At 35.4% G+C, this 27,399-nt stretch overlaps 1 protein-coding gene across 1 annotated transcript in view; it reads right to left on the bottom strand.

The window, feature by feature from the left end:
- Positions 1 to 7,149: 7,149 nt before the first annotated feature.
- Positions 7,150 to 27,399, bottom strand: part of LOC106876272 (endoplasmin) — a 28,890-nt gene continuing 8,640 nt past the window's right edge. The window contains exons 5-18 of the mRNA XM_014924764.2: positions 27,107 to 27,302; positions 23,334 to 23,463; positions 22,287 to 22,398; positions 21,992 to 22,176; positions 21,720 to 21,909; positions 21,546 to 21,623; positions 19,137 to 19,297; positions 17,980 to 18,151; positions 16,046 to 16,291; positions 15,262 to 15,398; positions 14,735 to 14,813; positions 13,754 to 13,909; positions 10,270 to 10,362; positions 7,150 to 7,458 (exon numbers count right to left, since the gene is read on the bottom strand). Of these exons, the coding sequence (XP_014780250.1) occupies positions 7,432 to 7,458; positions 10,270 to 10,362; positions 13,754 to 13,909; positions 14,735 to 14,813; positions 15,262 to 15,398; positions 16,046 to 16,291; positions 17,980 to 18,151; positions 19,137 to 19,297; positions 21,546 to 21,623; positions 21,720 to 21,909; positions 21,992 to 22,176; positions 22,287 to 22,398; positions 23,334 to 23,463; positions 27,107 to 27,302 (1,962 nt within the window). The 3' untranslated portion in view covers positions 7,150 to 7,431. The remainder of the gene's footprint in view (positions 7,459 to 10,269; positions 10,363 to 13,753; positions 13,910 to 14,734; positions 14,814 to 15,261; positions 15,399 to 16,045; positions 16,292 to 17,979; positions 18,152 to 19,136; positions 19,298 to 21,545; positions 21,624 to 21,719; positions 21,910 to 21,991; positions 22,177 to 22,286; positions 22,399 to 23,333; positions 23,464 to 27,106; positions 27,303 to 27,399) is intronic.

Genomic DNA, 27,399 nt, shown 5'->3' on the forward strand with positions numbered 1-27,399 from the left:
TATTATTTGTATATATATATATGTGTGTGTGTGTGTAAAGGCATAAGGTCTAGTGGTTAGTGTGTTGCACTCACATTTGCTAGGTCATGGGTTTGATTTCCCAGACAGGGTGACATGTGTTTTTATGCTGTCATAACCAGACTATCAGATATACATCCCTGTACACAATGTGCTTTGCATCATTTTAGCCTTTGGATGATGTCCTGATCAAAAGGCTAAAATGATGCAAAGCACATTGTGTACAGTGATGTATATCTGATAGTCTGGTTGTTACATGAGTACATATGTGTGTGTGTAGTTGTGATAAAATTAGTGAAATGTAGTAGAAAAATGAGTGTAGGCACTGGAGTTAAAAAGTTTGCAAATGTGGAGTCTCTCTCTGTGAGAGCACAGCATTTACAGCCTGCTTAACTGAACACAGTGGGTATGAGGATTCTGCAAAGCTTTCAGAGATCCTCTTGGCAAGAGACCCCACAGGACTTGTTGAGATTTACAAGAACTTATAAGAGTTACTGTAGTGCATGAAAGCTACCAGCTTGGAGTTTTTCAAAAATTAGTAGTGTGCTTTATCTGTACTAGGTAGATTTGGAGGTTGAGTGATAAAAAGATGGTATCTGCCACCTGTTCATCTGAATTAGGGATGAAGGACATTTGTTGTCAGGGATAATCTAAAGCTTTGAAGAGTTAGCTGTCATAGGGTTTGAGAGGGTTCAGTATGTAGCTTTGCAATATTGATTAAGCCATGGTTGACCCAATAAGTACTGAGACACTGAATATATTTAACTTCAGAACAAAAATTATACCTGCTAATATAAAAAAAATGTCATACCAGACCTTTGGTTAGATTTTTATATATTTTTTTAATTACATGAAGATATATAACATTTTTTTTTTTATTATTTCAGTTAACTTTCAATCTTGGGAGGAGTTTTCAAAATGAATATACAGATTACATATTTCATTTTGATGATAACAGTCACAGTGGCTATTATGCACATTTTTAGTATTTGAAATTGCTTCAAAATATAAAAACGAAACTTTACTACACCCATGTTTTGTATTCTTCCATTTCTTTTTAAGAACTTAGTTTATTCAAGATGTGGTCAGACAAAATTTGAAAGAATGATAAAAATAAAAAAAGACAAGAAAAGAATATATGGTGTCTGGTATTCAAAATATTGAATCAGAGATATTGGTTTCAAATTTTGGCACAAGGCCAACAATTCAGGAGTGGGAGTAAGTTGATTTACATTGACCCCAGTAGTCAATCAGTACTTACTTTGTGGACCCTGAAAGGGATGGTAAGCAAACTTGACCTCAGCAGAATTTGAACTCAGAATGTAAAGATGGAAGAAATGTTGCCAAGCATTTTGCCCAGTATTCTTACAATTCTCAGCTCACCATCTTTATAATGAGTTCTAATCATCATCATCATCATCGTTTAACGTCCACTTTCCATGCTAGCATGGGTTGGACGATTTGACTGAGGACTATGCACAAGAAGTTGCAGCAACCATTTATAACTGACATTATGAAGGCCTTCTCCTGCTACAAGCTAACTTGCAGAAGGCCTTTCACATGGTGTCACACTCTTTACTTTGGTGGTCACGTAGAAAACTAAATAGGGTAGGGATGAATGACTCAAATCCCATCTGTTCATTTCAGTCTTACAGGCCAAATTCCATATGCTACAGCATGGTTGAAATTATAGTAGACTTAGAGAAGAAATTCTGGACATAGAAACAAAACTTAGAATTAAGAGGCCTAAAAGTAAACTTAGCAAAGACTAAAGTGTCAGTAAGTAGGAATGAAGACACTACCCTGATACTGTCAGGGAAATGGCCTTACTTGATGTGTAGAAAAAGAGTAAGTAGGAATTCCATATGTTGTGCTCAGTATAAGCTACGGATGCACAAGAGATGTAGTGAGTGGAATCACAGGTGGACTAACAGAGAAGGTAGATTTGTATGTAGCAGGTAAACAGGAGCAATAAACATAAGAGCAGAAGGAAAATAAATTTTCTCAAATACCCAGAAGGCTCCCTAGAAGTAGTTGATAGCTTTTGTTACATAGGATAGAGGTGGTTGTTCTGAAAGTATAGTGGACAGGGTAAGAACAACTTGGAAAAAAGTTTAGGTAGCTATCACCTCTGCTGGTAATAGGTCTTCTTCCTCAAAATGAAGAACAAATGAAATGCTTGTGTTTGAACCATGATACTATATGGTAGTGAGATACGAGCCATGAATGCAGAAGATTTGAGAGAGCTAGTTGGAAATGAAGGAAGTTTGGTCTGTGTCAGTGTGCATGAATGTTAGAGTACAAATGAGCTGAGAGAAAAATTAAGTAGAATCAGATGTAATGTGCAAGAGAGAAGGCTGCGCTGGTATAATTATTTGTTGAACATAGCAAATGACTGCTGCATAAGTGCCAAGTACACAAAGTGAGAAGAAACTATGCAAGGAAGACTTGGGATGAAGTGGTAAAAATTGATCTGAACATATTGCATCTCAGAAGATATGACAAGAGACTGTGATGATTGGCAATACATGATAATGGACAAGACCTGACCACACACACAAGCATGTCAAAATGTATGTTAAAATGAGGGTACTGATGGAAGCTACAATCTATGTGTGTGTGTGTATGGTGGTAGGAAGTTGAGAGTAGGTAGGTCCTGTACTTTCTGTCATATAAATAACAAAGTTGGGATAAAGATGATTGATGGAAGATTATTAACATGTAGATGAAAGTCAAAGATGCGATGGGAGCAGCAGATGTAGACAAGGGTGTATGTATGTGCTGCTTATATAATGACAGACAGTACAGAACCTACCCACATTCAAACCTCTTACCACCATCTTTGTTGAGCCTATGTATAAGAAATGTATTATATACAATACATGTTAATTTCACCTTTCTATAAAACAAGTTCTACTCTCTTGGGCTTCTATTATTTTCCATCACTACCCCACTGTCTCGACCATCATACTTTAGCTCCTTTCAATCACCTATTCAAGTCACTTTCTCACTCACATTGCCTTGTTTGAATGTACACATTAGCGTATATAGACTGTACAAGGCAAACCTTCCAGTGCTACCATGACAAAATGCTTTTTTTCCACCATCTAGGGTTATTGGTAAGTGAAGGGAGAAAAAATTGGGTTGTGAGATCCCTTTAGTTAGCCAAGAATTTGACAATCTAGAGCTGGGGCTATAAGAAAATGCACCCAGTATACTCTTTAAAGTGGGTGATAATACAAAAATCATCCAATATATATGCAGTCTATGAGGGCAGTGACTTTAAAAAGGACAGACTGTGATGGGTCATCTTTGTAATACCAGCATAGAAAACTGATATAAAATGATACAATCCTACATTGTCTCAATTTGTTTGGACCAGTGACCAATGGAGTGGGGACGGAAAAAAAAGAGTATGATGGGGGGGGGGGGACAGTTATTGGAAGAGAGAGAGAGGAGTAATGCAAAAATGAGTAATAAAACAATGGTAGTGAGAATGGGTGTATATTGTAAAAGAGGTGAGTACCAAAAACAAAAATGTTATGGTTGGGAATGAGTGACATAAGGGAAAGGGAGTGGAGGCAACAATATAAGAGGGTAAGGTTAGTTGTAGAGAATGAGTGATGAATAATCAAGATGGCAATGGTAAAAGAGTGATGAATGTAAACAAAGGAGTGACCTGAGGGACTGATGGTTAGCTAGCAGGATAGGGAAAGTGGTACTAATGGCAGTTACATGCACACCAGTAGAAGAGAAAGAAAACAGGGGCAAGTCATCAGATACTGACAGATATGATGCAATCCTTCATTACTCAGACATAGAGGCACAAAAGCAGCCACATCAGTCTATTAAGTGATGAATAGATAGTAGTATGTCAGACCAGAAGGGGTGGTGGGGAAGCAGGAAGTAATGGCAAGCAGCACTAAAGTGTAATCTTAGTTGGTAAGAGAATAAGGAATGTCAGTAAGTGATCTAAAAAGGAGGGAGTATCAATTAGAAGTAAAGAGTTGTAAACAGAGGGGTGTATCAGATACCAAATGATTCATTACTATCTTTTGTTATAATAGGAGAGAAGAGTACAGAAAAATATAGATGGTGGTAAAGGGAGAGTGAATATGGTCAGGTCTGTTTTCTCATTATAGAGGTGATATGATAGTGTATCGTCGAGGGGATGGCAGAGATAAGAGAATATTAAATAAGTAGGAGAGGCAATAAATGGGCAAAAAACCCATTTTAACATGCATGGGTAGTTGTGTCTTCTCCAGCAATGCTTATCGACAGTCCTTTGCAACAACTTCAGATGAATTTTCACCACTTCATCCTTTGTCTTTCTTGCTCTCCCACTACTGTGATCCATTTACTTTTGAGCATCCAGCCTTTGCTTATGCAGCTACCATCCTCAAAATAATCACGTCTATATCAGCATACTCTCATACACACTGCATCCAAATCCCTTCCAATTATTCTCAGCTAATTTATAATTCATTGTTCTTGCACACTTCATTTCTTTCTAGTCTTTGCAAATTCTGTATATTCAAGGTCTATGTTTCAATACTATGCAGCATTTGTAGTTCATGCACAAGTGTCATACAATTTACCTTCACTGAAAGAGAAGAAGAGCCAACAGCTCTCCAACCTTTTACTCTCACAACTATAGTCAAAACCTTTCCATACTGCTAATTATGTCACCTAGGTAATAAGAAACTCAACTATTAGGGAACATTCCAGGCATTTTAAGGAGTATATACAAACTGCTCCTGTGCACTTACCACATATGAAGCCTATGATCCCACACCTTTCAGCATGCATAGTTTACACTAGTTAAAATATAGTATTTCTATGAATGTCTTCTGCATGTCAAGCACCCCCATTATGAGATGGTAGCAGGATCTTTTGTTTCCAGTGCAGTAACTTTAGCAAAGACTTAGGTTTTAATGAGGTTTCTGTTTTAGATTTTGCTTTCAGGTCTGGAATTTGTTTAAATCTACTGACTTGGTTCTACAAATTAGGCCATCAGCATATAGTTCTCACAGACAGTCAATCTGTGTTATGGCCTTAACGGGAAAGGGTCGAAGACAAACTCTACTTCATTAACTTTACTGGCATGTTTAATGTCACTGAAGTTATTGGTGACTATCTTTGTACATGGCTTGTATGACCTCAGAAACCATTAATTTCTTTAGTGACATCAGATTACAGAGCATGGGACATTGTCAAAGCCTTCTCTATATACATAAAATGCTAGGTATACATGCATACTATTAACTATTTACTGCAGTTGTCTCAGTAGCCTTCATAACTAGTCAAGCAATTTGATGCATCTCCTTCGCCCTTGTGGCAGTTTATTTTGGTATTGTTATACTGGTTATATTAGGTACAGCATTTTCCTATACTATCTGGTTAAATGCAAGCAACTAAACTGCTTCAATAATGTATTTTAAGCATCTCAGTAATTATTACCAATAGACCAATCTGTTTTCATATCCTTACCTCATCACTTTATATAATATTCTATTGTCAATTTGGATGGCTGGTCAGGTAATTTAACTTTGACCGACATCTCTTGCTCTCATGTTTTCTCATTTAGCCACTCACAAATAGTACCTTCATGCTTCTTTTTCAGTAATGGTAAGGGCGAGTATGCCTCTCATTCCGAATTCATTTCTCCAATGACGTCTTGACTTTCTATGGCACAGTCTGACACTCCATCAAAAGCTCTGATGCTTACAACACAGACCATGTCAAATCCACTATTCTTGTAAGCATACATGATAACCTAGCTTCTCAACTTTGCAATGCTTGTTGCTCCCCCTTTCCTTCCAGTCTGAGTGGATAGACAACACACACACACGATCCATAATTATGTATTAATGTAAGTTGTCTCCTCATCATATAGGAGTCAAATAATGTCACAAATCTGAAATTACAATTTGGTAAATGTATCATATATACCCCAGTACAATAAAACAATTATTTACATTCTGTCCATGGTTAGAGCCAAAGAAAGCGTTTCAGTTACACTAATAAACCTTCTACTTGCACTATAAAGCTCTCAAAGACTTGTTTGAACTTTTGATTACTAGCTGGACAGTTTATGCTTGGTATGGTTCTTCTTAATCTCTTCCCATAAAAGACTAATGCCTTTACCAAAATTCCCAATAAAATTGATTTACATTGACGGTCCAAAGAAAATTGTTTTCTTAGCTCTAAAAAGTCTTAAGCAAGATTTTAGTGTCTAACTTGGTAAAAAAAGAAAAGAAAAACCATAAAAAAGATTATTAAATGCAAATCTTAAGTTTTTAGATACGATCAGGTCTTAATTTGTGTGTGTGTGTGTGTGTGCATTTTTAAGGGAAAACCCATTTGACAATATATTGGTTTCAATTGATAATCATGGAAAAGTAAATGGTATTCTGTGCTTTAATGGTTGAATGAAAACAATCTGCATACTTCTGTAAGCACTTGATAAGTATAATAATAAAAGCAAACATGCATTGAAGGGCACACATTAGTTGGCACATTTAAAACAGGACAATAAATAATTATTGTAACAGAACAGGATTAAAATATAAAATTAATATTTACACTGCAATTATAACCAGGTAGGAGTTTTAGCAGGAAAATTACTGGAGGAGAGTGATGTGTGATTACAAGGAAGAAAATGAAGGAATTAAGCTTTTACCTACTTTATGTAACTAATTAAAATCCTCACCATCATTAATAAAAGAATACCATCTGAACTATAAAACCCATTTTACAACTTGAAAATTATAACCAGATAAATATATTGCATCAAAATTTTCAATAGGAAGAGAATTCAAACAAATTAAAATTTAAGTTGAACATCTTTCAGTTATGTGAAAAAAATACTAAGTAGGAACTAAGATTATAATTAGTTTTATCCAATTTATTTGTATTCAAATATTAAAAAACAAATTTTAAATACATATTAACCAAAAATTAATTCCTTTGACAACAGAGGAAAAAAAAAAATGTTCCACTTTCTTGTCAGTAATTGGCTTCTATAAATAGTTACCTCAAAGGTTGAATGAAAATGGATACAGATGCAAAACTATTTTATCATTGTTATAAAGAAACCACTTGATAATTTTAAGAGGGCAGAAAAAGAGAAAGAATAAGTAGAAAGATTTATTCACAAAGAATGATGTGTACACTTTCAATTCACTTCAGGCATAACAGTTTCACATGAAAAAAATACAGAAACAAACGGAGAAAAGTCCTCTCAAAAAATGAAATGATATTTGACAGCAATATTTGATTTGATGAAGTATTAGTGAATTCTCCAAGGTAGTTGATAGGTGGTACTTGGTGGTAATAGGAAATTTCACACTTGTCAGGAACAACAGCTGCCAACTTTGTTAGTGTGAACAGAATAATTCCTCTTCAATGAGGTTATAATTCATCTGAATGATGGGATACCTGATAAATGAAAAGTAATATAACGTTATAAACACAGAATCCCCTGCCAACCAGTACTGTGTGCCTCTCTGCCAGGTTTGTGTGTGCACACTAGGAAAGCCTAACAAAAGGGTTAGTGGAAGTGTCAAAACACACCATGCTTAATATGTATATATTATATAATCAAACAGCTATTAGTCAAGTTGTCTACAGGCTACTTAGAGTATTTCTATAACTTCAGAAGTCTACTGATGCTCTATCTATAAGGTTAACCCTTTTGTTACCATATTTCCCTGCCTCATGTGTTTTAATTATATCAATCACAAATTTAGCCTCACTTTGTGAAGCATATAAAATTGTTTTGAACACAAAAGATTCTTCCCTAAGCCAATTATGAAATTTGTCTTAAAATTACTGATTACAAATATGGTTAAATTTCAAATATAGCTATGTAAATTTTATTTAAATATCAATAAGCCAAAATAGCTTACTAAATGCCCCACATTTATTGCAAATATGCCATACGTTAATTCAATTTGTCTCGTTTCCTATGCTTCCATTTTACATCATAATCAGTCATTGCCATTATATGGAACACTTAAATTGAATAAACAGTCAATAGGTTTCCAGCCATGAGGATAACTGACTGGGTTCAGTTTCTAAAAATTTTGGAAGCTAAATATTTACATTTTCTGTCTCTCCATTCTCTTTCTAGAAGTTATTTACACATTCAGGAATTGAAACATTTGGTTCAATGACTAATTTTTAAATATTTACTGCATTTCAAAATCATTTTAAATTCAGAGGTATTATTACTAAATCTGAGGTTTTATATAGTAATGGGGTTGGGGCAGAGCATAAAGATAAAAAGAAAAGTAATAACATACCCTAACAAGTTACTTATGCTGAAAATGTTGGTGTGTACAGCATGTTTGTTTAGTGAAATCCTATTGTGACTATAGCAATATTTGTCGATATTTTAATATATGAAAAAAAAAACAGGTGGTATTGGGTAGGTTGGTAACAAAAGGGTTATATACAAGAGCAGGAACAAAATTCCTTCAGTGGTATTAACGCTTAAATGCTGTAGACAATTATAAACAAGAGGAACAACAATTTTGCCCTTCAATTTTGAAAGGTGAAGAGCACACACACAAAGGCAAAAGCAGCAACACAATAACTGGAAGATTAAAAATTTATACTATTGTCACAGAATTCATGCAAATTACATCATGCAAATAATTTGTAAAGTTGAGCATGCTATGGTATTGTCAAGCAAACAATCTAGTCAAGGAAAGCATGGTAACAATTATCTTTGAATTGGGAAAAAAATGACAATCTGGATCTTAATTTAGAGAAAGTACTTTTATCATTTATTAGCATCTACATTTGTGTTTTGCAAAATGTGAATAAAATTTTTAAATGCAATAAAAATGAGAGGGAATTCAACTAACCCAAGGGAGGGAGACATGTAAAAGAAATTGATTACTGAGTTTGACTGCAGAATATACAGATTGGAGCCGCATATAAGGAAACTAACTTAAATTTCAGAAATATCTAAGTTGAACTGTCTTTGTATTTGGTAGACAATCAATTCAATATTGCTTATTTTAAAAAATAAACTGCTAAAATTTAAGATACAATCTATACGTTTGAGTGACAATGTAAAAACTAATTTGGTCAATCACTAAAATCAATGCAAATTTATGATATAACCACAAAACTTACTTTTGTGTAAAAATTATTAATTAGGAATCATCATCATCATTGTTTAACGTCCACTTTCCATGCTGGCATGAGTTGGACGGTTTGACTGAGGGCTGGCAAGCCAGAAGGCTGCACCAGGCTCCAATCTGATCTAGCAAAGTTTCTACAATTCGATGCCCTTCTTAATGCCAACCACTCCAAGAGTGTAGTGGGTGCTTTTTACATGCCACCAGCACGAGGTCATTGACCATGCTTGAATGGTGCTTTTTACGTGCCACTGGAATGGGGGAATGTAATTAACAAAATCCAATGTTCTAGAGATCAGGAGAAAACTAAATTATATACAGTTTCTGTTCTCTATATTGTAACATATATATTTGTGAACTACTTAATTGTATTAGGTTCTTTCAGCTAAAAAGTGCCTGTTCCTCATAACTACACAAATTTACAAGTCACTATTTGCCCCCATAAATATTGGGATGCAAGGTCAATTTTCATAAATACAGTAAACATTGCTCAACATTCAAAAAGATGGAGCTGCAACTGATCAGTAAGGGGATTTCTATATTGAAATGAGTTAAAATTTCATTTATTCCAGTAACCGTTGCAATAAAAGTAAACCTTTATATCATAATTGTGTGCATGAATACATACATACATATATATATATAACTGGACAAAAACATGGCTAAGTGGTTAATAAGTTCATTTAGCAAACATGAGGTCCATGAGAGAGCCTACTGTGCAGTGTCTTGAACTTCACTATAGCTTTGGGCTGTCCTAAGCCTTGCAAGTGAAATTAGATAGATGAAAAGCCTGTTGGAGAGGCTGTGCCTGCATTTCAAAAGATCAGTCTCGTCATATTGTGTCATACTGATTTTTTCTACTTGAGAATTATGTGAAGGGTACATGCTTGTGGAATACCCAACCACTTCCCATGCTAATTCAATAGCAGTTCAGTTGATTGTTCCATCAGTTGCAATACAATACACAGCTGTTCAATTATATATAATCACCACTGTTAACCATAAGAATACAAAAGGAATCCAGACAAATTAAATGACCTGGAAGAAAAAACTGGCAATCAGTTTTGTTATGAAAAGTATATTTACAGAGTTTACTTACTTTTTCTTCCTTTTCATCTGTTTCACTTGCATCAGCATCAACCTTTTCTTCCTGTTCTACTTGTTCCTCTTGTTCTTCAGGTTCTTCCTCAACCTAAAACAAAATTTCAGTTAAAAATCTTATTTCCTAATGCCAAGTAATTAAACTAGGGTGTTATATGAGTATGATAGAAATGGGGATTTAAGTGGATGCAGGTCATTTGTGAATATCCATTTGGAGGGGAAGAGGAGATTTAGTGGTTCAAGGAGGAGGTAATAAAGAACAATGTAATGTATATGAAACATCCACTTTTCTCTGCTTGCATGGATCAAACAGATTTTGTATGGCTGGATACTATTCCTGTTGTCAACCTTCACTCATTTCCAAATAAGGTAATATTTCACTATCTAGACATGTTTTCAGAGAAGATTGGAAACAAAGGATACCACTTGCTTATAACCATCACATGATGTCACAGCAAGGAGACAATAAAAACATGTATAAATAGATATATATGAAGAAGTGTGGAAAAGTTCCTAGCTTTAAGTGTATCCCAAAAAGCCTGGTTGGAGGCCTAACCATCTGACTTTTATAGAGCTTAGAAAAGCTGAAGGACTGCTGTAATAAATGTGTAAACCTGAGAGGGGAATATGTTGAATAAAATAATTAACTGACCCTCTTGTATTTTGTTTTACACAAGAACCAGGAACTTTTCAGCACCCCTAGTATATACATGATAGACTTTTTCAGTTTCCATCTACCTAATCTAACAAGGATTTGGTTGGCTCTAGTAGAAGATACTTGCCCAAGGTGCTTGTCTGTATGTGCATGTATTTAGTATTAACTGTTGGACAAAAGTGTACTCAATACCATACCACAGACTAATAATTTTTTATTCCAGTTGAGTCAGTTTGTGGCTACTCTTGAGTTTCACCTGTAGGTACACAAGTTGTCACAACTTGCCTGAACATCCTCTGTAAACACAGGTGAAATTCAGAGTAGCAAGAGACTGATCTGACCAATATATACAAGTGGTATTTTCCAACTAACTTGTCGCTGACATACCGATATACGAACACCGAACCACGACACTGTGGCCTTCCTCGACCAATCGCAGCCAAACATACGGTAATAACAATCAACTTCTTTCATTCAAATTCAAAATGGTTGAAGACTAGCATCATGCTTGAAACTCAGAGTACCAACAAATTTGAATCAAACCGTTTTGATCCATATATATATCGTCATTTAACATCCATTTTCAATGCTGGCAAGAGTTGGACTGCTTGACAGGAGCTGGTCAGCTGAAGAGCTACCCAGGTTCTATGGCTCGATGCCCTTCCTAATGCCAACAACTTTACAGAGTGTACCGAGTGCTTTTTACATGACACCAGCACCCAAGAGCCAACAAGGTTAGGAATGGTCAGCTGGAGAGGGATGCAGGGGACTGCCTGCATGTAAGGACAACTACACTTTCACCTAACCTGAAGTATCTTTTCAAGCGTAGCAAACTGCCAGGAGTCTTGGTCCTGTCATCCCCTCAAAACTTCATTCCAGGTCTTCCTGAGTCTATCCCTTCCACATGTTCCCTCTACAATTTGAGACTGGCACCTCAATGCAACTGCCTTCATTCATATGCATTACATAGCCATACCAGTATAGTCTTCTCTCTTACACATTACATCTGATGCCTTGTACACCTAGTTTTTCTTTCAAGTCATTGTTGTATATGCACAGATATTACTCATCCATCAGAGCATACTGGCTTCATTTCTTTCAAGCCTTCGCATATCCCCAGTAGTTACAGCCCATGTCTCACTGCCATGTAGCATAGCTGTTTATACATAGGCATCATACAATCTGCCTTTCACTCTGAGGAAGAGGCCCTTTGTTACTAACAGAGGTAGTATCTCTTGAAATTTGCCCAGCCTATTCTTATTCTAGCAGCTATGCTTTAAGAATAACCTCCCTCACTATTAATTTGGTCACCTACATAAACTGTCTGCTTCTTCTAATGATCCTCGGACACCTTTACATATTGAGCAGGACAATCTCCCTTTTGGTTTTCCTACTTAATACTTTAGTCTACATACACATCTATGAGTGTGCATATGTTATATGTTTACATTTCTTAGATTGTTGATGTCTGTGTTGCCAACAACTTTTCATTTCAAAGACGCATGAAATATGGAAAAAGAAATAAAGGGAACTATCAGGAAGGGCAAGCATAGAGGAACTAAACAGACTTTATATAATATATATACAGGTATGAAAGGTATTGGTGTCAGGAAGACCCAAAGGGTATTGGGTAAATGCTAAGTGCTATGGATAGACCATGGTTAAGCTCCAGGCTCAATAATGATACGAGTGAGGAGTCCAACGTGGGTCATGTATCAGCATGCAGATATATAAATTAACAGAATGAGATAAAAACCCAAGGCAATAAATAGATTTCATAATGTTTATCAAGAAAAGGTCTTACAGCTGTTTCTGCAATATTTTATATATCCCTTCAGAGACGGTGCAAGAAAATGTTTAAGTATTAATTAATATAGAGAAGATATGAAATACAGAGAGAAGTAAAAGAATGAATATAGAAGTTAGATACATAAGGATATTGTATTTGCAGTTCCATTATTCAAGTAGAATTGTGTATATAAATGGTGAAAAAGTTTTCTTGTACCTGGTGTGTGAGAGTTCCAATGGTGGTTATATTTGGTCATTCCAAGCACAGAGGCTTGTAAACAATATTGGTCGATCAAGGGGTTTTTTTTTGGTGTGAATTAAAATGTATTGGTAGTGTTTAATGGATAGACAGAGGGAGAAGAGATGTGTATGATTAGAAAGTGGAGACAGGTCAAATCAAAAACAGGAAGAGAGAATGGGAGGGAAAAGAGAAGCAAAAAGGTCTCTTTCTTTTGCTTCTATTTACTGCCTTGGTTTTTTAAAAAATTTTCTGAGAATTTATATATATGATTGTAGAGGTGCAAACAGTAATATTTTATATATATTCCATTTTATATGTGTGTGAAATTGATAAATATAACATACATAAAAATTTGTAATTTTGACATTAAACGAAGATTTGCTTTGATTAAAATATCAGGTATTGCAGAGCTAAACTTCTCACTATAGCTCACCTGCATTTAGCACCCCTGACTATCTCTCACTCCATTTGTTTTGCCAACATAATCAGAACGTGAAATGCATTGCATTTTATTACATGTTTTTATGTATAGATATCGCATACATATATACGAATGTGTTTGGCTACATTTGCATTTGATGAAAGACTAGCTATGTACGAGTGGTGGTAGTGTTAGGTATGTAAACAAATTGTCCACTAACTTCACATCTTCAAAGATGTGTAAAATACAGGTAATTAACAACAGGGAGGGTATGTCTGTAGAACAAGGTTTCAATATATTTGGCTAACCTATGCTAACATGGAAAAACAAACGAAACAAGAGAGCGATTCATAAACATGTGAGTTAAATGAACTTACCATATCTTCACCTTCAATATTCAAACTCAATCGAAGCATTCTCTCTACTCTACCAGCAAAACCAGCAGTATCAGGAACTAAATAACCTGATCTCATAGTAGCTGTTTCAAAAAGTATGACAGCTAAATCTTTGGCTGTTGGATCATCTTTATTACTCTGAAAATATAGAGAAGTGAACGTATTGAATGTGGTTAAATAAAGGAAGTTTAGGAAAAGAGACAACTGTTGAAGTGAATGGGTCTTAATGTGATTTGCATTGTAATTGCAATTGTTGCAAACTAAAATGTCAAATTTTTGCATGGAAAATGATGAGGACTGTAGTGTTGTACAATCTATATAAAGAGCGTGTATGACAAAATAGTAAATGTACAGCAAGAAGAGCGAGAATGAAGAAATTGAGCCCTAAAAACATGGATCCAAATAGTGAATGCAGCAGTAACATTGTAAGACTGATTTTGTATCCATAATTTGGTGTTTTATGCAATGTATAGGTTGGATGAAAATATTTGAATCCAAATCTTATTGAAGAATAGTCATTATAAGTGTTAGGATGACTCACTAAAAGTTGCTATAACAGTCTCTACTTGTTTCATAGCTCACTTCTGCTTACACCACTTGTTACTATCAAGCTGAGATGAGGAGAACAAGCTAAATAAAATATTGTGTTAACCTTCATATTTATATCATCAACTTGCATGGGGCAGGCCATTTAACAAAATTTGCATCAATTCTTATTGGTATTACAGCTATTTTAGATGGGTCAGAAGACCAGGTCTCATTCAAGACATCTATTGTGGCAAGGTTTCTACAGCTGGCTTCCTTAATTCAAACCACTTTACAGAGTGTACTGGATGATTTTTATTTTTATTGTTGTACCACCAGCACTAGAATGATTGTTATACCCTTGGTGAGACTAAAGGAGTCTGCAAAGTTAAATTTAACATCTTGTACACATTTTAACTTTAATGCAAATAAACATACCTCTATTTTTTCTTTCAACATTTTGATAAGCTTATGTCTGGGATTTATTTCAAGTGTTCTTTTCTGGTTAGCAAAATAGCTGGAAAAAAAAAAAAAATTCTCATATTGAAATAAACAAATGTTAATTAGATGTTCAAAATAGCTACACTCATTATTGCCTCAAGTAACTATAACAGGCTAGTAGCAGTGTAATGCATAAGTATGCTTGTTAAATCAAAGCTGACTAGTCTGGATACATTCCAGGTTGTGATCATTTCAAAAACACTAACGTAAGTTCTCATTTCTCACACAAATTATTAAATTTATATTCATTATGTTTGATAACTGTTTACAAAACCTCAAATAGATGGCTACCACATTTGCATGAAATATCTGATTGATCATGAGATATATATTAGTGTCAAAGAACTAAAGATATTTAAGGTTTAGATTGTATTTAATACAACTGAAAACTGAGACAACGGACACTAAAAATATTTGCAAAGTAATTTATAAAAGTGCCAATTTAAAATTCTTTTGCAACTTACTCCTGTGATGAATCTTTAGCTTTGGCATAGGCTTGGGCTCTCATAATTCTTTCCATGTTGCCAGACCAACCATATTGACTAGCAATCAAGGCACACGGGGAGGAAGACAATCTTTCAGAAACTGTAGCTTTTTCAATCTGACAAAGAAAAAATAGGAGTCAAAATACCTCAAAAAGAAAGATCTTATATATAAGCTAAATTATTTTGAAAATATTTCAAAAAGATTTTCCACATTATAGGTGCAGGTGTGGCTGTGTGGTAAGAAGCTTGCTTCCCAACTGCATGGCACCTTGAGCAAATGTCTACTGTAGCCTCGGGCTGACCAAAGCCTTGTGAGTGGATTTGGTAGATGGAAATTAAATGAAGCTCGTTGTGTGTATAGTAATAATAATCCATGGATGGAATTTATAAATATCTATCCTACATTATATAAACACAGCTTGGTGAGACCCTAAAAAACTGGTACTGCCATTTGGTATCATTATGCTGAAGCCGGTATAATAAAGTAGTTTTTATGTTTCCCGTAAATGAACTTAAAGGAAATGTGTGTGTATGTGTGTATATATATATGCATAATGAGAGTGAGTGTGTGTGTGTGTGTGTGTATTTGTTCCCCCACCACTGCTTAACAACCAGTGTTGCATCCCTGTAACTTAGTAGTTTAGCAAAATAAGCACTGGGGTAGAGTGCCCCAGCATGGCTGCATTCTGATGACTGAATCCATTGAACCATTCCCTATATTTCCCTATGAGAGGAAAGTCCAAAACTTTAGATAAAAATTTACCTGATTGCTCAATGCATCATCTTTCAACCATTTCAGTAGGGGTTCATATTCTTTTTCTAAACTTTCTTTCTTTTCCTTAGCATTTTCAGAATCAGAAAGAGATAAACCTTCTTTGGCAACGTTTTGGAATTTTTTGCCTTCAAATTCTGGCAAAGCTTGAATGCAGTATTCATCAACAGGCTCTATTAGATAGAGTACTTCATAACCTTTCTTAAGCAGTCGTTCCACAAAAGGTGAATTTTTCACCTGAAACAAAAACAGTTTGTTCAATTTTCATATCAAAACTTTAGGTATTTTTTCATCAAGTATTACGTTTGTAGATAACTATGACAGAATATTTGATTCAAACAATAAAAGAACCAGCAGACTTTTCTAGATTGCATCAATGATTTCACACAAACTACAGAGTTAAATGAATCTGGCCTTTACATATTTTAAACGATTTAAAATATTGTTTATCAGAAAGAAAAAAGAAAAAAAGCTAAGCTCTAATATGTATATTTCTAACTAAAAGATTAAATGAGATTTAGCAGAAATTTAATGATTTATCAGACAAGCTTTTCATCAAGACAATGGTATGTGCAAATACATTTAGCTAAGAAATATCTTTGTGGAATTCTATAGAGTATCTATGTAGTAGCAAAACTACATAAATTTCAAACCAACAATCTTAAAAAAGGACAATGTACAGTGTTTTTCCTAAATATACTGTAACACTATTAGTGTACATGTGTATGCCTTTTCATACTAGAAAGTATGCGGTATAGTTTGGGCAACCATCGAATTAACAACACAAAATAGATTGCAATAAAAATGAAAAACTTGGTAGTTGTTTTTCAAGCTTTATATCATTGTTGCTAATATCAGGAACACCATACACAGAACCTTTGCTTGGCTTTTATAAGTCTTTAGACTTGAGTGTGTCTCGATTGAGATAAGATGGTTTTATTATTCTTTGATATTCACATAAATTGCCACATATATCAATAAATTCAATATATAACTTCACCCATGTAAATGAAAATACAATCCTATCACCTTTTATATATCCAATTTAATCCATACTTTATATGGTTACTATAGTTTTTAACATGTATTTATTTGCAGTTATGTTGTAAATCTCATTGATGTACGTGAACATAACTTACCCACACATGTAAATGATGCAAGTTCAATATCAAACTATGTTCTCAGTTGAAAATTTTCTATACAAAACTAATATGTAGTTTGCTTGCTTTCATAGCAACAACAGATTATAACAGGATATGCTGCTGTCAAGTGAATGTAATATGACTAGTTTGCCACAACATTGCATAGTTGAGTGAAAAGCCTCAACATGATCACTGGCTAGAAACAGCAGAGGAAATTTTAAATCTCTATTATCGCAGGTGTAGTTGATCAGGACTAACCTAAGATTAGGCAACAATGTATGTTGTGTGCACTACCAATTTTATATTAAACAAAAATATAGAACATTGAATTAGCACATAAGTATACCAAGAGTGAGGGCTAAAATTAAGTCCTCTGCAAATGAAATTATTTTCCATGCCAGCAAAGAAGGCAGGTATAGAAATACATTAAGAAAAGTCTTTTGTTTCATTGAGAACTCAACCCTTTTGTTACCACACTATTTCTAATGAAACGCACTGCTTGCATTTTAATTTTGAAAAGAATTTGGAGGAATTTATTAATATAGTCTTTTCATTAAGCTGATGTCTGGAACAAATTGAAAGATAGATGGTTGCAATATAAATATGAACACTTCAAATTGACAATTTTTTTTTTTTTTTACTATGGTCAGTTTCAGGGATATTGGCATCTAAACAGTTAATTCTTATAATCCCAAAGAAATTGATCATATCAAAAATCTTTGTCCATTATCTCCCACCAAATCTTCATGCATACATTTCAAGAATAATAAAGGTTTTCCCAACCTCCTTCTGTGATGCTCCAGCCACAAAATAAATAGCTGCTTGTTTTTCTTTCATTCTTTCCACATATTCAGCTAAACTTGTTTGTTCAGTTTCAGAATTGGAAGAATAAAATCGTAGAAGTTTAGCAAGTCTTGTCCTGTTAGATGGATCTTCAATCACTCCAAGTTTGATGCTAAAAAGGTTAATGGCAAATTTTGTATAACAAAATATAAAACATTTCATAAACTATATATAAATATGTAACAGAAACTATTAAAAGTAATTCTACTATAATCCTCTACAGCAACAACATCTTTTGCTATTTTCACTGACAGTGTTCCTGCCTCTCTCAACCATGAGGAAGTATGGCAATGAGAAAAAAAAAAAAGGTCAATTCTAAATTGATCAAGTTTTACTGTCATGCCCTTCTCTAGGAGCAATATCAGTATCAACATGAATAAACTAAGAGAAACCAGTTCTGCCTGGAAAAAGACAGAGGAAAGTTTTTAGTCATTCCACCAGAGGTTTTGAAAAGTACGCAAATGCACAAATATTAAAAGTAGGTGCATAGGAAGGCTGACAGACACGGAGAAGAATTTGAAGTGTGCAAGCAGAAAAACCATTATTTAAAGGTATTCTGAGATAGTGGTGGTTCAGCAAAAAATGCATACTAGAAAACAAAATGTCTTTGCAATATTCATATATGCATTCAGTTATATTTAACATTTTGTCCATTTAGTGCTAATGGTCTACACAGATTTACTTCTCTCTTAAACTGAACCTTTGGGTAAGTAGACAGAAACCTAACAGCTGATATACCCATAAAACTTGTGCTAGTGTAAGATAAGTTGTCCTGTCAACTACCTTTTCCCACCTACCATAGACATCTTTATGCCCAGCGACCACAACCTGCCACTGAAGAGCTGTGAAAATAGGCTTCTTGCTGCAACAGGGTTACTTCATGTAAGTCTAGCTATTTGTAAAACTTTGCCAAAAACTGAGATGTCTAAGCATTAATAACTCCATCCAGGGGAGATGGGAGCCTTCACACATGTCACATACAACCTCTGCAGCACTGGTAGCATGATTTTAGTGTACTTTAGTGTTTCATACTTCTTAAACTTATGAAAACATAGTATCTAGGCAGATAATTTTGAAAATCTGATATATTGGCTTACTTTGTGCTGTATTCTTTCCAGAAGCTTGCAAATTCCTCTTTGTCAATTTTCTTAATCATGTCTAATGTCTTACGAACAAGTTTTTTTTTAATGACTTTAAGAAGTTTATGCTGTTGCAAAGTTTCTCGTGATACATTCAATGGGAGATCATCTGAGTCAACCTGTAACAAAAAAGTAACAATTTGTAGACAAAAGGAAAAAAGAAACATTTAGTGTTCATCATCATCATCATTTAGCGTCTGTTGTCCATGCTAGTATGGGTTGGTTTGACCAGAGCTGGCAAGTTGGACGGTTGCACCAGACTGATTTGGCATGGTTTCTACGCCTGGATGCCCTTCCTAATGCCAACCACTCTGAGAGTGTAATGGGTGCTTTTACGTGCCACGAGTATCTGCCATGATTGCGATTTTACTTGGCTTGAGTCTTCTCAAGCATGACAATACCAAAGTTCTTGGTTATTACCTGTGTGAAGCCCAACACTCAAAAGGAGCTTTTCATGTGCTATCAGCATTGGACACTTTGCCTCCGTGAGGCCTAATGTGCCACCAGCATGGGTGCCAGTTACACAACACCAGCATCAGCCACAACTATGATTTCACTTGGCTTGACAGGTCTTCTCAAGCACAGAATATCACCAAAGGTCTCTGTCACTAGGCATTGCCTCTGAGGACCAAAGTTCAGAGATCATGCTTCACCACCTTATCCTATGTTTTTCTGGGTCTACTTCTACCACAGGTTCTCTATAGTTAGAGATCATCACTTCCTTACATAGCTGTCCTTGTCCATACACATCACATGACCACACCAGCACAGTCGTCTATCTTGCACACCACAACTGATGCCTCTTATGCCCAACTTTTCTCTGGATGCTTACACTGTCAAACATGCACACTTACATTGCACATCCAGTGAAATATACTGGCTTCATTCCTTTCAAGCCTACGCATGTCCTCGGCTCTCACAGCCCATGTTTCACTGCCATGTAGCATAGCTGTTCACATACAGGCATCATACAATCTGCCTTTTACTGAGGGAGAGGCCCTTTGTTGCCAGCAGAGGTAGGAGCTCTCTAAACTTTGCCCAGCCTATTCTTAATCTCACAACTATGCTCTTGGAACATCTACCTTCGCTATTAACTTGGTCACTTAGATAACGGACACTATCTACCACTAGCTTACTCAGCTGACAGTTGATGGAGTCTATTTTCTGTGTTTATTTTACCTATACATCTTCCACACACAAAAGCTATTTTCCCTGTTAACTTTCTGATAATTACTGCACCTCATATGTCCAAAGCTTACACTGGGTATATCTTATGGAGTTTCTACCTACCCCTTTTCTACAGATCGAGCAGGGCCATCTACCAGAAGGGATTTGTGATTGTCTGCCTTCCTTACTGTTTTTTTGCTAGGTTAACTCTAAGGCCCTTTGATTCTAGACCTTGCTTCCATACCTGAAACTTCTTTAGTTCTGTTAGTGATTCAGCTATAAGAACAAGGTCATCAGTATAGAAGAGCTCCCAGGGGCAGCCTGTCTTAAATTCCTGTTATTGCCTAGAGGACTATGATGAACAAGGGGGCTGAGGACCAATCCTTGGTGAACCCACCTTGTACCCTGAATTCTTTGCTGTACTCATTGCCAACTCTCATTGTACTGGTAGCATTCCTGTACATGGCTTGTACGGTTCTCACCAACCACTTGTCTATCCCTAGTTTCTGCATTGACCACCAGATAAATTATCGGGGGACCCTGTCAAAGGCTTTCTCCAAGTCAACAAAAGCCAGGTACAAAGGTTTATCTTTGGCTATGTATTTCTCCTGCAGCTGCTTTACCAGAAATATAGCATCAGTGGTGATTCTCCCTTGCACAAAACCAAACTGCATCTCATCAAGACTCTCCCTAATTTGTTGGGCTATGACCCTCTCCATAACTTTCATCACCTAATCCAACAATTTGATACCTCTGTAATTATTTCTATCTAAGGCATCACCTTTACCTTTGTAGCAGTTGCTACTACACCAGTCATTGGGTATGACTCCTTTGTGAACCACCTGATTTACAATGAGTGACTAGACCGTAACCCACACCAGATATTTTAAGCATCTCAGTGGTGATTCTTGATGGGTGGGTTGGGGGCTTTCCAGTCTTCATATACTTAATTGCTTTATCTACCAAGGTGCTGTTGATTCAGATAGCTGGTCCCTCAACTGGGCCAACATTTGGCAAACCCTCCACCTCCCATTCATTCTCCATGTTCAGCAGTCTTTCATAATGGCATTTCCAAGCCTCTTTCTTTGCAGAATCATCAAATGCAAGTGTGCTATCATTCATGCAGACACTGTTAAATGAAATTAATGAAAAGGAATAAAACATTTAGTGTTGATTAATGAAAAAAATAAATATACTTACCACTCCTGAGACAAAGTTTAAATATTTTGGCATCATATCTTCAAAATCATCAGTAATGAAAACTCTACGAACATACATCTAGTCAAAAAAAAAGTTTTAAAAGATTAATCAGGTATATGAATAAATGCACAACATGCATATATACAAACGGTTTGAAAAAGAGTTTAAACTTACCTTAATACGGTCAGCTTTCTTTCCATAATTGTTGAAAGTATCACTGGGAGAAACTTTGGGCACATATAAGATGGATTTAAATGTGACTTCACCTTCTGCAGTGAAATGAATTTTAGCCATGGGTGGAGTGAAATCAGAGCTAATAGACTTGTAAAAGGCATTATATTCATCATCAGTTATTTCATTGGGTCTGAAATTTAAAAAATACAAAATCTGTAGAAACTACTACATTTTTTCTAACATTAAAAATAGCGAATTAAAAAGATACTTACTTTCTAGTCCAGATGGGTTTTACACTATTTAGTAATTCCCAGTCCCATGTAGTTTTTTCAACAGTTTTTGTTTTTGGTTTTTCATCCTTTTCTTCTTCAACTTTACCCTCCTCTTCTTCATCTTCCTCTTTTTCTTCAGCTGGCTTCTCTTCTTCATCTTCAACTGGTTCTTCAACTTTCTCTGTCTATAATGATTACATTGACAGTATTTTACAATTCAGGAAGGCTAAAGACATCATGCATTTTTGTATGGCAAAACAATTAATATAAAATTAAACATTAAAAATTTGTGTACCTTGCTGGTCCAAAGGTAAATGTTGAAATTGATAAACTGGCTGTATTTCTTAATTAGGTCTTTCAATGTATTTTCTTCAAGATAATCATGAGCTTCCTCTTTCAGATGCAAGCTAAACAAAATTAAAAAATACCATTACATCTTTGTTACTGAATTAGAAGAAAACCTCTTTGTAACAGATTCAAAAATATATATTGTATTCAGCTGATTCATTGTAAGAATGAATTTTTCTGAGCTTTGTTAAGTGGAAGTAAAAATACTAACACAACTAACATTTTCTTCATTAAATATTAGAAGGGATAGAAAAGAAATAGTATGAATGTACCAGTGGTTGGAGCATAGTTTACATGAGATGATAAAGTGTGGGTTAGAGAAAGCCCATCAATGTACATTGTAATGAAGTAGTCTGACAGAAAACTCATCCAAGAGATGAAAGTTGAATAGAACTCACTGATGTGCAATCGAGCTTTAAATCTCAAGCTAGACACAAAGCTTTGTTGCTCTCAATGGCAATATCATTGCTAAAGTGTAACTGTACAGGAATTTTATGAATTGTCAGTGTGAAAGGAAAGAGGCGAAGTGATGAAGGCAATTTTTCAAAGCTGTTTCTATCATCTTTGCGAATTTGAACACAAAGCAATATGATTGTAGCTCACAGGGGTCAGTGAAGTTGCTCTTCTCTAAAATGGAACATTGTTAGAAGTTTCCATAGATGAGATAAACTTAAAGAAAACTAGTAAGTGAGGCCAACAACACTAACAAAAAAAAAAAAAAAGTTGTGAAACTGACTGAAAAATTTATAAAAGTTCTTTAGTTCTGAAAAGAGAAAAGCTCTTCTCAGAAAAGAAAAGCTATCTAATAAAACAAGATACTTGATACTTAGTTACAAGAGACTTTACGTTCAAAAAGCTACAACGAAATTAAAAATGAAATAACATGAAAGAGAAAACAAAAAAAACAAAAAAAAATCTACAAACAGCAGAAGTTGCATGCACCAGACAAAATGAAAGCTATAAAATAGAAAGGAATTAATTATACTGGACATACCTAATAGTAGTTCCTCGAGCAAGAGTAGTGCCACGTGGATCTTTTAATACTTGGAAAGAGTCTGAATCAGATTCCCAAATATATTGGTCATCGTCATTATGCTTGGAAGTAACCATTACTTTGTCGGCAACTGAAATCAAATTTAAATGGTTTTGATACATATATATATATAGTATGATGAATTAAAATGTTTTAAACATTTTAGTACAGTAAAATTTAAGCTTTAGTTATTTTTAACAGAGACAAGACCAAATATTTTGGAAGGAAGGTTTATTTAATTAAATCAATCTCTGTAACTGACCAGCACTTACTTTATCAACCCAGGAAGGATGAAAAGTGAAGCTGGGCTTTGATTTGAACTTGGAACCTAAAGATAAATATTGCAAAGTAATATTTCTGCTATCACAGCCCTTCCACAAATTACCATGGTTTCTTTAACTTTTTTGATATCGGCCTGTTGGATATTGCTTTAGTTGCTATGACACAAAACTTGTGTTTTAAAGTATTCATATAGATTGGCTGATCAGTTAATGAGAGACTGTAACAAGTGGCAAGACTACTGAAACAGGTCTGGCCAACCCATACCAACATCAAAAAATGTGTAGAATGGGATAGTATCATTTATATTTAAAATTCCTACTACATACCATGTTAAAATAAACTACATATGCCTGTTTATTAGGGCCTAACTTTCTTAGTTTTAAATTAGATTCATCACCATCATCATTGTTTAACATCCACTTTCCATGCTGGCATGGGTTGGATGGTTTGACTGAGGGCTGGCAAGCCAGAAGGCTGCACCAGGCTCCAATCTGATCTGCCAAGGTTTCAACAGCTGGATGCCCTTCCTAACGTCAACCATTTCGAGAGAGTAGTGGGTGCTTTTTACATGTTACCGGCATGAGGGCCAGTCAGGCGGTACTGGCATTGACCGCGCTTGAATGGTGCTTTTTACGTGCCACTGGCATGGGAGCCAGTCAGGTGGCACTGGTAACAACCATGCTTGAATGGTGCTTTTTACATGCCACCAGCATGGGAGCCAGCCAGATGGCACTGGCAATGATCAGGCTTGAATGGTGCATTTTATGTGCCACTGGCACAGATTAAAATGAGATATTCAGAGGAGAAGAAATTATGCAAAGAGCATGAAGACATTTTTAGTAAATTACATTTTTCAACTCTGGAGTTAAATTACACATAATAGACTTTGAAATAGAATTTGGAGAAATTGTTAACTTCATACCACTAGAACTAAGATAACAGCACTCTTTCAACATGGACAGACATATCTAGCATGTAAGAAGGAATTATGTCATCATGTAGACATTTAGATTCTTAGTGGCTAGACAGGATCAATATGTTTTTTTTGGATGCATATAAGAAACACGAGTTAATGTCGGTGAAATGAGAAAGGTTGTCTAAAAAGATACAAGAACAAAAGGTGTGTTGGGAGTAAAAGTTTTTAATCAGCTACTCAACAGAAGCAGAACTGTACCCATGACACACCTAGACCCTTCTAGACTGTCAAGAGACTTATGGGGTTGTTTAGTTTGAACAGTTGTCCCTCAATGGCAAAGATGCAAGTGCTTGCAGTGATTGGTGTCAGATTAGTTGACAAAAGGAGATATTAAAGGCAAGAGGAAGTAGCTATACTGGAGTAGATGGTATTCAGTTACTAATCCAGAGAACTAGAGGCTACTATAATAATGATGGAAGAGAGTAAATGATTTGGTGAATATTTGCCTCAAGTGACCTGCTTTTGGGCATGGCACTAGAGTGTTTCTTGCAATGCACAGCTTAATTCTTACAAAGCAAACCCATGATTAAAAGCTTTCCAATTCTAACTATTGCCATTTCGTCTTTCAAAGATTACATTGTCCAAAGATTACATTTAAGTTGATAGTGATTTGAGAGAAATTTGGCTATGATTTTTTGGCAAGTTTAGTAATCATATACAGGATATGGCTAATTAGATGTGCATGAGAGCAGCTGCATTATATCAGACATGTGAACAGTTCTTTAGTATGACTCGAGGTTTATAGCGATCAATTGATCAAAGCTGAAGTAATTTTTAGCCCTGAAAATGAAGCTTAAATTTGAGGGTGTAGTTTTTGGCAATTTTGTATGTGAGAAAGCCATTAGATTTGAAGTTGATATTTTGTATTGCATTGACAAGTGGTTTATGAAACTTCTTTTGATACATATGAATGCCTCTCAGTGTTGTTGAAGTAACTAATTCTGTTTTTATGTTCACATTGAAAGAGGTATTTGAAGTCTGTTCATTGAAGCATTATGTGCATGGAGTGAGGTGTCCATGTTGCTTGTTAATGACATTGGTGTCATGTGTTGACGGAGATTAAAGGATGAATTATATGTATTAAAATGGGAGTTAGAACTAAACTGCTAGCAAAGCATAGGTGGAAAACAAGAAGAGTGAAGGAGAAGTCTAAATATTGGGGCTGTACCACAATTTATAAAATATGGGCCTAAGTGGCTCTTCAACACAGGCTATAATAATGGAAGTTTGATAAAGAAATGCTAACCATACACATATGTGTGTGTAAGTTGTCTAAGAGTTCATAAGCCAGGAAAAATGCACTCGTATATTTGTCAATAGAGTGGGTATATTACCCGAAGTGTACAGTATTATACTGTACTACAGCTGATCTTACCAATTGGTTTTGCACTAGGGACTAAATAGAGTGTTAGGTAAGTCGGATTACGTAATCCTACGCTCCTCAGAGGTAGCTGAGGTGGAATAGAGAGCAGTTGCCATATTTCATTCCATATTGGCTACTTCTGATGAGTGTAGGGTTGAATCTCTAGCGCAAAATCAAAAATTGGCCATAATGGATGTATAATACTGTATAATTCAGATAATATACACACACAGTGAATTTGTAATGTGGTTATCTTATAGCAGAAATTATTTTAGAGTTCATATATCTTATCTTTTACTCGTTTCAGTCATTAGACTGCAGCCATGCTGGGGCACCACCTTGAATTTTTAGATGAAAAAATCAATCCCAGTACTTAATTTTTAAGCCCGGTACTCATTGTATTGGTCTGCCTCGCCAAACCACCAAGTTATGGAGACGCAAACCCACCAACAAGTGGTGGTGGGGACAAACACAAAGACACAGATACAATCATCATCCTTGTTTAATGTCTGCTTTCCATGCTGACATGGATTGGCTGGTTCGACTGAGGACTGGCAAGCTGGGAGGCTGCACCAGGCTCCAATCTGATTTGGCAAGGTTTCTACAGCTGGATGCCTTTATGTCAATCACTCTGAGTGTGTAGTGGGTGCTTTTTGTGCCACTGGTACAGGTGCCAGTCAGAAAAAGTAACTGGCATCATCCACGTTCAAAAGGTGCTATTTACATGCTACCAGTACAGGAGAGTCAGGTGATACTGGCATGGTCCATGCTATTTATGTGCCACCGGCATATATATATATACACTTGATGGGCTTCTTGCAGTTTCTGTCTACCAAATCCACTCACAAGGCTTTGGTCAGCCTGAGGCTATAGTAGAAGACTTGCTCAAGGTGTCATGCAGTGGGACTGAACCCTGAACCATGTGGTTGGGAGGCAAGCTTCTTACAACACAGCCACACCAGCACCTATCCTACATTTTTCTAGAGATTTATCTAAATCTGATTTATGTGCAAAGTTGTAGTAAGTTAAAGATTCCTATATTTGCAATATAAGGATCATGCTTAGAGACCAAGTTGCTTACACCGGGAACAAATGCATAAACCTAAGACTTACCAAGGAAAGTTGAATAGAAACCAACACCAAATTGACCAATCAAATCACTCATTTCTGTACTTCCAGATGAATCTAGTTTCTTCAGAAATTCACTAGTACCAGATTTGGCAATAGTTCCTAAATTGTTGACTAAATCACTTTTAGTCATTCCAATGCCAGTGTCTGTTATATGAAGTATGTGATTTTCTTTATCAGCCTAAAAAGAGAAATATTTTAAAAAAGTTAATATTTCACGGATATTAGTCAAAATTCTTTTCAAATAAATATTCCAACTGAATATTCATTAAAAAACA

This window comes from Octopus bimaculoides, chromosome 1 (genome assembly GCF_001194135.2).
Source record: "Octopus bimaculoides isolate UCB-OBI-ISO-001 chromosome 1, ASM119413v2, whole genome shotgun sequence".
Taxonomy (NCBI): domain Eukaryota; kingdom Metazoa; phylum Mollusca; class Cephalopoda; order Octopoda; family Octopodidae; genus Octopus; species Octopus bimaculoides.